This window comes from Ochotona princeps, chromosome 17 (assembly GCF_030435755.1).
Source record: "Ochotona princeps isolate mOchPri1 chromosome 17, mOchPri1.hap1, whole genome shotgun sequence".
NCBI classification, from domain to species: Eukaryota; Metazoa; Chordata; class Mammalia; order Lagomorpha; family Ochotonidae; genus Ochotona; species Ochotona princeps.
Genome location: NC_080848.1, coordinates 4,073,949 through 4,084,272, shown reverse-complemented (window position 1 = coordinate 4,084,272; position 10,324 = coordinate 4,073,949). Strand labels below are relative to the sequence as shown.

Genomic DNA, 10,324 nt, shown 5'->3' with positions numbered 1-10,324 from the left:
AGAGGCAGAGACAAAGAGAGATCTTCCACTTACTGGCTTACTCCCCAGATGGCCAGGAGACAGGAGCTTATTCAGGTCTCCCATGTGGGGTGGCAGGAACCCAAGGACTTGGTCCATCCTCCACTGCTTTCCTAGGCCAGAAGCAGGGAGCTAGAGCAGAAGTGGAGCAGCCAGGACTCCAACTGGCACCCATATGGGATGCTGGCACTGCAGGCAGCAGCTTTATGTGATATACCACAGCATCAGCCCCAAATTAGTGAATTTTTTAAAAAAGATTTTATTTATTTGAAAGACAGAGTAAAGAGAGAGAGAACGAGCCCTTCCATCTTCTGGTTCATTCCTCAAATGGCTACAGCAGGGATTAAAACTGGCATCCATATGGCATGCCAGCATTGTAGGTGGCAGCTTAGCCCACTGTACCACAACACTGCCCACCCACCCACAAAAAAGGTAGCAAAGGAGCTTGACTTCCAAACTGGCCCTTCAGCCAAGGCAGAGAATGCTCCACCCAATCCCTGGGCACTGGCCACTCTTCCCCTTTGCAGCCCACTCCACCCACTCCACCCGACAATGCACCCTGCAATGCATCAACAAGCCTGTCACCCAGGGAGGCAAGCTTAATGGAGATCCAGGGCTGAGGGAGGGATTCTGTGGGGCTGAACGGTTTCCACCTTGCAGGGCCATGAAAAGTATACTCCGGATATCTGGGCAGGTGCATAGGCACTCACATGCACACACACACACACACACCCATCCGAGCAGCCCAGGGGGCCACAGGCAACACAAAAGTGCGAACACCAGAGACACCCCCACCCTTGGCCTACAAAGCTGCTGCAACTCTAGGAAAATTCCAGAAGCGTGGACACCCACCACCGATGCCAAGCAGCGTGGGCTTGCACACTCACACAGGCAGTGGGCCACAGGGCAGAGGGTCATAGCAGGATCACAGTAGAGAAAAAGAGGAGATAGCCAACCCTGCCAGCCCCAGGGCTGAGGGAGAACCTGGGAGAGGGGCAGCCAGGTAAATGGGATAGAGAGAGACTGAGGTGCCATGGTTTGGGGTTAAAATCTCACAGCTCTGGGCATCCCTGCCTGCAGGGGCTGTAGGGGACTCAACTTGGCTTGTGGGCCTGTGAGAGGTCATGTACCACGCCCTTTCTCTCAGCTGCCACATCTGTAGAGTGGGTCTTTATATATGTACGTGGTGATGGCTCCCCGGCTTTGCACATGAACAAACAACACTGGTGGTGGTGGGGTGCTTCTCTGGGGAATGTGGAGGGGGAAGCAGAGCCCCTCGGGGAATGAGAGTAGAGGGGGAAGCAGAAGGAGAGTCCATGGTGCTGCCGTTGCCCCAGGCGCCCTCCCCCCCCCCCCGGGCGCTTCCCCTGCCCACCCGCCGTGCAACCACTGTCCCTGGTGTTTCCACTGGCATACCCCAGGCCTACGGGATTTCCCAGCCTCACCCCATGGGCAGGCTCCTCAGGCCCTTCCCACAAAGACCCAAGCTGAACGCAGATTTGGCTTCCAAACCCCACCTGCCTGCCCTCAACCTTCCCACTCAGGTGGGCTGAGGAGAGGCAGACGGAACAGGCAAGGAGGAGCCTGACTCCGAGGCCACATGAACCTGGCCATGACCCAGTCTCTCCCCATTCCCAGCCTCTGTTCTCTCCTGCATTGACCCAGCCTGGTGCACAACTGGGGATGGCACAGCTCCGAGATCCAGCCTACGGACGTTGGCCGCAGGGCACTCTGGCCTCAAGGCCTTCCAGGGGTAGCACAGCACTGCGCACAGCCTGGTTCCCCACCTGTAAAAGCAGATAAGGAGGCAGTGCCGTGTTTGCTCCTCGGGGCTGTGGTTTTATTGAGAGGGTTTTTACAGAAGCACCCGACACCTTCTAAGCGCTGAACAAATGATAATAAAAGCCTGGAAGCTTAGCCCTGAGTACAGGGGTGACCCAGGCCGGGAGCCTGAGGGAGTGGCCTGATCTGTCTCTGTAGCTGGGAAATGGACTGACATTCACCTGCCTATTTCACAGAGGCAAGGTAACAGCAGCCAAAAGCTCCAAAGCAAAATTGGAGTGAATCCCTGTCTGGGCACCCCAAAACATCTCCCTCCCCTCCTGTGTCCCCCGCACCCTGAATCTTCCCATTCCTGGCTGATCACACCACCAGCCATTGCTGGGGGTGATGCCCTTGCTGGTCAGGTGAGGAAGTGCCCAGTGTGGCCTCGGGAGTGGCTCAGTTCCCCAGGCCAGGCTAGGACCCACCTGCTGGGTGGTAGGGGACTCGTGGCCTTTCTTGGTGACCATGGCCATCATTAACGATGGGTACTAAGCATCAGGTGAGTGCTGTGTGCATTGTCTTTGCACCCTCCTAATAACCTGTGGGGTTCACACTGTTATTAGAACACCTGCCTTACAGGTGAGGCAACAGAGAGGCTGAATAACTTACCCCAGGCCACACAGCAAGGGGCAGAGCCTGTCCTGCCGCCCCAAACCCTCCATACCCCCATGCCACCTCTCATACAACCAGGGGGAATATCTTGGAGAAAGCTGGGGCCATGGGACAGGGTGCTTGAGTTAAGCTGCTTACGTCTGAGTGTGTGCCCAACATGCATTTTTCTAGGAAACTTGTCCACCGCTATTACCAGATCCTATTCTAGAAAGGCCAAAGCCCTGTGGATGTTCTCAGCATTAAGAATTTAAGACATCTGAGGCGCTGAGGGTGAGATACTGCCTCTGCTTGTGTTTGTAGAGACCTCACGCTGTCTGGAGCTGCACCTGCGACCACCACCCAAGCTTCCGCCTCCAGCTACACTGCTTCCACTGTCGCCAGGCAGCTGTCCTGGCCTCGGATCCCTGTCCCTGACAACCCTCCTCACTCCCATGTCCTCCTCCTGCCGCTCCTGGGGACCTTCTGGGAGGTAAATGCAGTGACCCGAATGGCCAGCAGGGGCCGCTGTGAGAGCATGGCTCAGAGGAATAGTGTGGGAGCGCGCCCCAGTTTTCCCTTCTGTGAAATGGGAGGAGGTGACCTCTAACCTTGGGCAGGTTGCTTGACCAGTTTCCAGCACCTAGGCGCATGTGTGCTAGGACCATCATCAACTCCTGGTGTCAGCACCAGGTACAACATCCTTTGGGAAGGAGCCTGGCATGTGGGGGGGGCTGCAGGCAACTCCTGCCCCACTCAGGAACAGACCCCCATCTTCCCACCTCCCTCTTGCTCTCTTCCCCTGGGGTTCGGCTGAGCACGGAACAAGACACAGGACAACAATGAGGCAGAACATTCTCTACGAAAGTTATAATAAACCGAGGGAGAGGCTCGCCAGGCAGCGGTAGGAGTCACGGGGCCAGCCCCGCCTCAGCACAGGCAGAAGTGGGAGGGGCTGCGGTCGAGACCACCGCACCTGGGCCCTCCCCTTCCCCCCAGGACAATGGAGTCGGCACTTGGAGGTGGCCCCAATCTCAGGCCTAGAGAAGAGGAAGGAGAAGGACTGGGGTGGCCGGGGCAGGCAGCCAGGCCTGCAGCGTCCGGCAGCTCTGAGCCTTCACCTGCTGCCTCGGGCAGAGGGGATGGAGCCCTGAGGAGGCCCAGAGCCCAAGGTCCTGGCCATGCCCCCACCAGGGGGTTTTCCCCACCTGCAGCCAAGGCCAGGGGGTTGGGCATGAATACGCATGCACAGATGAGGGCTCCTGGGGGACTCTCCTTTGTCTGGGTGTGGTGGGAGAGTTCTGAGGTCACACAACTGGGGACAAGTGAGCTCTGAGGACCCCCTGGAGCTGATCTTCCCTTGGGGTCATCCCTGTTCCCACAACTGGGACTCACAGGCAACCCAGCCAAAATCGGGGCCTTCCAGATCTCTGCAGTGTCCCTCACCAGGACACACTCACACCAGCTCAGTCCACACAGCAGGCCACCCATGGGGTCCCATGCCCACCATGCCCAGCCCCTGCCTCAGGCCTAGATGACCCAGGGGCAGTTGGCAGACAGCGTCTCACTCCAGCCCAGCAGGTGTCCTCCAGGCCTGGGGGCCTTAATACTGCAGCCGGGGTTTCTGGCACCTGATGTTCAGCATCCTGGCCCTAGGGCAGGAGGGGGAGGTTGGAGGAGGGCATGGCAGGGGTGGGGTGGGGCTGCAGGCAACCTAACTCTGCCCAACCCCCCCAGGGTGAGCTGGGAAGGGTGCCATCACCCCCACCCCCTCCTGGCCACGGCCCTGTGCTGGGTGGCAGGGTGGAGGTGGGGGAGTGAAACTGAAAGTGGGTACTTTTGGCTAAAGAGTGTGCTGGGGACTCCCCCTTTGGGGTGCACGGGGAAGGGGAGGCAGCCCAAACTCTTCCTTTCACAAAACAACAGAGGAAGTAGACAAGGGGTGGGGGGACAGGTAGGCAAGACAATGGCAGCCTGGAGCAAGTGTATGCCCACCCCCCACCAGCCCCTCTGCTCCCGTCCAGCTCTGACGTCATCTGGAGCTGCCCTCCCTCTGGGGCTGGACTTGCATTCACCTCCAGGTAATAGGGCAGCTCAGGGGTGTGAGAGTGGACAGGCTTCTCCTATGTGGTCCTTGCTCCCAGGCAAGGGTAGGAGCACCGGGCTGGCAACAGAGGAGGCCCTTGGACCCCCACACTGTGGCTTGTGGCACCTTGCAATCCGTTTTGGTCTGGGGAGAGAAGCCCCGGATTACCTGTGAAGGAAGAGAAAGGCCCATCTCAGAAACACCGCATCTGCCAACAGGATCAACTCAGCCCCCCTCGCCAAGCAGGGTGACAGCTGGGCTGGGGGACACGGGCCTGAGGCTGACTCCCATCTTCCTAATTCTACAGCAGACTGTCCACCCACATGCATGCCTATCCCAGACATGAAACTAGAGGTGGTGCTTGTTGGGTGTGTGGGATGTCTGGAGGCAGGGAGAGGGAAAAGGCAGGGAGCAGCTCTCCGCTCCATGAGAGTGGCAGTGGCCTTAAACAGCTGTGATGGCCTTTTCTTCTCCAAGAGGCAGAGGGACAGAGCAAGGGGCGGGGGCAAGGGGGAGGACAGCACCATGGCATAGTAGGCTAAGCTTCTGACTGTGCCACTGGCATCCCCTATGGGCACCGGTTCATGGCCCAGCTGCTCCAATTCCCATCCAGCTTCCTGCTGATGGCCTAAGAGCAGAGGATGGCCCAAGTCCTTGGTTCCTTGCACTCATGTGGGAGACTGAGAGGAGGTTCCAGGCTCCAGGCTTTGAACTGGCAAAGCTCTGGCCTTCGCAGTCATCTTAGGAAGTGAACCAGCAGAAGGAAGATCTTTCTGTCTCTCCTCTCTGTAACTCCACCTTTCAGTTGAGAAAGAGGGAGGAAGATAAAGAGTTCACTCCCCCAATGGACAAGACTGCACCAAGGCATGGGCCGCAGCCAGGCCTGCATCTGAGTGACAGCAACTCAACAACTTGAGCCATCACCTGCTGCCTCCCAGGAAACTGGAATCAGAGACCAGAGCCAGGAATCGAACCCAAGGACGCCCCCGAGGAAAGCAGGCATCCTCAATGGGAATGCAGCAAGTCCACCGCCAAGGCTGGGCAAGGAAAGCCTATCCCTGGAGAAGGCCTGTCGGCTGCATGCCCCCACGCCCCACAGAGTCTCCACGTTCCGAGGTCCCAGAGCTACACGTCCAGCTCTGCCTTGAGCAGAGGTGGCACTGTGGCAAGCTGTCCTACCCCTTGGGGATCCCACGGGCCCCTCCACTGTAAAGTGGGGGTGACAGTGCACACCACGCACCAATGCAGGACGATTAAGTGAGAGGACTGGTTCAAGGCACAGCCCCAGGACCGGGGAGGTGGCAGGCCCCACAGACACCCTGGCTGGGACCCCCACAACATCCGTATCAATGAACCCTGCAGACCCCATTTTGGGTCTCCAAACCAATGTGGTCTCTAAACCAAGGGCTGGGATGTGACAAGACAGCCCTGTGTCACAGTCAAGGCTGGTACCTCTTGCAAGGTTGATGGCGAATGAAGTGGGGAATCTCTCAGCAGGATGGGGGAAGAGGCAGTGTCCCTCCTGGGCACTCTTGGGTGGGGAGGGGCCCATCCCTGTTGGCCTCATCTTAGAGACTCTCCCTCCTGCGTCCACGGAACAGTCCGGAGAGCCAAGAGAAGGGCAGCAAGGGGCAAGGGGGCTCAGGCGCGTCTCCCCCAGTTGTCAACTTGTTCAAGTTACGAACTCAAGTGCATACTCCCAGCCCCGCCCCTGCCAAGGCCACTTCCCACTCTGGCTCACCCCTCCTCACCCCTTCCGCCCCTCCACCAGGCCAACCACTCACAGCTCCGTGTCCTCCAGGGCGGGCGGGCGCTCCAGCGCCTGCCTGCGCCTGCGCACGGCGCCCAGGATCTTCTTGCGGGGTCCCAGGGGCACGCTGATGCTGCGGAGGTCGAGGTCGGAGCACAACATGAGCGCCTCCAAGTCGATCTTTTCCTGTCGCAGGAGGGCACCAAAATCCTCCATGTGCAAAGAGGCCAGGAAGGTGTCGAGCGGGCTCGTCTCGGGCTCTAGGTCCTCGTCCAGGCCCAGGTCCAACTCATCCCAGGGCAACTCCTCCCCGCAGCTGCGCTCCTGCAGGCTGTTGGCACTGCCCAGACTGTCGTCGTCCAGGCTAGGAGAGCTCCGCAGACGGCCCCGCAGCGTGCCCGCCGCGGCGTCCAGTCCCAAGTCCTCGCCGCGGCCCAGCCCATGCAGCCCGCTGCTCAGGTAGTTCCTGCGGAAGACCATGGTGCCCAGGCCGGGGCGGGTAAAGAGAGAGTCGTGGCCGGAGTCGGTGCTGACCTCCGAGTGGGCGGGCTCGGGCGCCAGCGTGGCACGGGAGACGCTGTCCTCGTCCGATAGGAACATATCCCGGAGTGGGGCGCGGCCCCACTCCTTGGGGTTGGCGTGGGTGCCCGGGCGCACGAACATCACATCGCTGCCCAGCTGCAGGCCCGAGAGCGAGCGCACACTTTTGCGCCCGTCCTCGGAGACCTTGAAGGTACCCTCGCCGCCGCCCTGCTTGCGCCGTTCCAGCTTCTTCTGGATCTTGGTCTTGCCCCTGGCCGTGCCGTGCAGCGTGGCCTGCGAGTAGGGCAGGGGGCTGCCCAGCGCCATGTGCTGCAGCCGGCGGCTCAGCGTGCTGGACGTGAGGCTGGAGAAGCTGAGCGTGTCGGAGCGCTGGGCCAGCTCGCGCCGGTAGCGCCGCTCCATACGCTCGTGGTGCTTGCGCTGCAGTTTGGCGCACTCGCGGATGCGCCGCTCCGCCTCGCGGAAGGCCTTGTCCTTCAGCTTGCCCACCAGCTTGGGGCTGAGGCTGCTCTGCTTGGCCGCGATCGAATCCAGGTAACGTACACACTCCATGTGGCCCTTCATGGCGGCCATGTCCAGCGGCGTGTGGTAGTCGTTATCCAGGCACCAGATGTTGGCCCCAAAGGACACCAGGAAGGACAGGCAGTGCAGGTGGCCATTGGCAGCTGCCAGATGCAGGGGCGTGTTGCCCCAGATGTCACATTTGTCCGGGTCCCCCCTGCGGGGACAGCACAAAAGGAGGCGTGAGGGAGGCAGCGGCTGCAGGTGGGGTGGCCCGCAGGTGCAGGGCCGGGGAGGTTGGGCTCCCAGCCATCCCGTCCCTCACAAGGACACCAGTCCTGGAAGAGAGCCGTGGGCCTGCGAGCGACTCTCCTTTGCCCTGGGAGCTGGGTAGGCCTGAACCCTCGGAATCAGGGAGAAGATCCGCCTCCTGCATCCCGGCACGTGCGGAGAAGGGGGCGGAGTACGGGGAAGGCTGGTCCTGTGGGGCGGGGTTAGGGCGGGACCTTCCCCCAGAGAACTGAGGGCTGGGAATCTCAGGGGATAAATATTTGATGCCCAGAGAGAAAGGAGTGAATTATTCATGGGGCCCGGCGGGGAGCTGGCCCGGTAGGGTGGTGGGCCAGGGCGAGTCTGGGTCCCTAGGCAAGTGTGAGGGTGAGTGTGGCCATGTATGGTGGAGTGAGGGTGAAAGGGGACAAAGGGGGGGTACCCCTGCCTGAGCCTTGTGGGGTGGGAGGGGGTGTTCACAGGCAAGGGCGTGCATGGTGTCTCAGGCTTGGCCCTGGCTGCAGGGAGCAGGGCCAGGCCTGGCAAGGCTGAGTGTGAGAGTAGGTGTCGGGTCTTGGCCTGGGCTGGGAGGGGACTGTGGGGGCAGCCAGATGGAAGGGGTAAGAGAATGTGGGTTAAGCGTTCAGCTGCCCTCCTCGCCTTCCCCAGGGTCTTCAAGGGCCCTAAGAGACTCCAACAGCCCCCTCTCCAACTGCCTGTGTTGGGGTAAGGAGGAAGTTCCCCCCACCTGGCTCTTCCTGAGCCCTGGCCTCGCTTGGGGCTGGCACAACACCATGGCTGTGTCCTAATGAGGCCATGAGGCCACCCTAGGCTGGGAGAAGAATCACTCTCTTGTCTCCGTGGCTTTCCTGCTGGCCAGCCAGCTCCACAGGGGCTCCTGGCATCAGGCCCATACCCCATGGAGCACGGTCCTCGGCCCCTGTCAGGGCCAGTAGCTTCAGTGCACCAAGGGGCCTCTGCTGCAGGTGGGGACCAGTGTCCCTCTGGACCCCCTGGGTAGGATGCAGGGATTCAGCTCTACTGCTTCATCTTACAGGCTGCTCCCTCCAGCTGCTGAGCCCAAAGGCCAAGGTGGCAGGGTAGGGGGTGACAGCCCTGCTCCTGCCAAGACCCCCAGGTGCCCAAGCCATGTTTTCCATGCCCAGGCAGAGGACCTGGCACCAGAAGCCCACTGTAGTGGCCCTGGGCTCTGCATGGCCCAATTATTACCTCTGACTCCTGACTGACCCTTGGACTCTCTGCCCACCCCTCCCCCTGAGGACTGCTCCAGAGGAAGGGGGGGAGAGGGAGAGAAGCCCCTCCAAGCTGAGCCCACCACAGTCATCCACTGTGTGTGTTGGGGAGGGGGTTGCAGAAGGAGCTAATGGGATAGAAGGAGCTAATGGGATGGCTGAACCAGTGACATTTGGCAAGGGGGACAGTGCCCACAAATTCAAGGCATGAGCAGGGATGGGTGACAGCTGCAAGAGATGGGGTCCCCAGGAAGATTTGGGGGCCCTTAGGACAGCTCTTTGGGTGTTCTCTGGGGGTAGGTGGGCAGTCAAGACGCCCTCTTTATTGGCATCCATTTGTGGGGTCCCCAAGGAACCTCAACCTTCCCTTCAGTTCCCTCTCCACCCCTCACTCTTGCCTGCAGGTGAACCCCACCCAGGAGATCCCTCTCACCTGCCCCGCATCCTGCAGCATCCTCCACATGGGCTCCCCAAATTTCAGACCCCATCAACTCCACATAGTGCTCCCAAACGGTCACATGTCGCCCCCGTGTCTCCCCTCACATGTTGCCCTCCCCATACCGGGCTCCAGGGTCCGTCCCACGTCCCCTCCCCCACCAAAGAGGACAGTCAGCCAGCAAGAAGGGAGGTGCATAGTGGGGGGCTGGGGCACAAAGATTCGGGGACTCACCCGCGGCTCACGATGAGACGCAGCGACTCCAGGTTGCCGTGGTAGGCGGCCCAGAGCGTGGGGGTCATGCCATCCTCGTCGGGGGCGTTCAGCTCCTTCCGGGTGGCCTCCTTGAGCAATTCCAGATAGCCATCCCTGGCCGCGCGGTGGTACTGGTCGTTCATGGCGCCCGGCGTGGACGGGGCGGGCAGGGGGCGCGGGGAAGCGCCCTCCGCAGGGGAGGGCGGCGGGGTTAGGGCCGAGGCATGGGGCTGGGGGAGGGGGCCGGGCAGGGGCCGGGGCCGCCAGCCCCCCGCTGCCGCCGCAGGTGGAGGTTGCGGAGCGCCAGCTGAGGGGGACACCCGAGCCGCTCACCCAGTGCGGGGGAGGGGGCACCTCCCGCTGCCCAGGGCACCGCCCCGGGCTTCCCCTGGGTCCTAAATACCCTGCGCCTCCCTCCGCGCACAGACGTGGCCCACGCACGGCCCTGACTGCGCCCCCGAAAAGTATCCACCGCGGGGCATTCCCCAAATGAAACAGACTCAGCCTGCGGGAGACTTCGGGGTGCATCCTGACGAAAACCCGATGGCTGTGGCTCGCGGTTTCTCCTCCCGTCGAAAGAGCAGGGAGCCAGGGCTGGGGAGAGGTGTCGGGGCCGGGGGCCGGGTGGAGGGGCAGGCTCCAGGGGGACCGTCCGCCTGCAGGTGCCTGCAGACCGACCCCCAGACGGTCCCCGGGCAGGACCGGCCAGCAGGCGGCGACAGAGGCCTGGCCGCGGTCTCCGCGCTCCGCGTGGGAACTTCGTCCGCAGCTTGACCTGGCACCCGGTGGAGCTGGGCATG

General features: G+C 61.4%; 1 protein-coding gene across 1 annotated transcript; it reads right to left on the bottom strand.

Moving 5' to 3' along the window:
* Positions 1 to 3,989: 3,989 nt before the first annotated feature.
* On the bottom strand, positions 3,990 to 9,831 carry USH1G (USH1 protein network component sans). The gene is made up of 3 exons (XM_004592932.2): positions 9,504 to 9,831; positions 6,301 to 7,527; positions 3,990 to 4,684 (listed from the first exon to the last, which is right to left on the bottom strand). The coding sequence occupies exons 1-3, from the start codon at positions 9,665 to 9,667 to the stop codon at positions 4,681 to 4,683; spliced, it is 1,395 nt and encodes a 464-aa protein (XP_004592989.1). The 5' UTR covers positions 9,668 to 9,831; the 3' UTR covers positions 3,990 to 4,680.
* Positions 9,832 to 10,324: the final 493 nt, after the last annotated feature.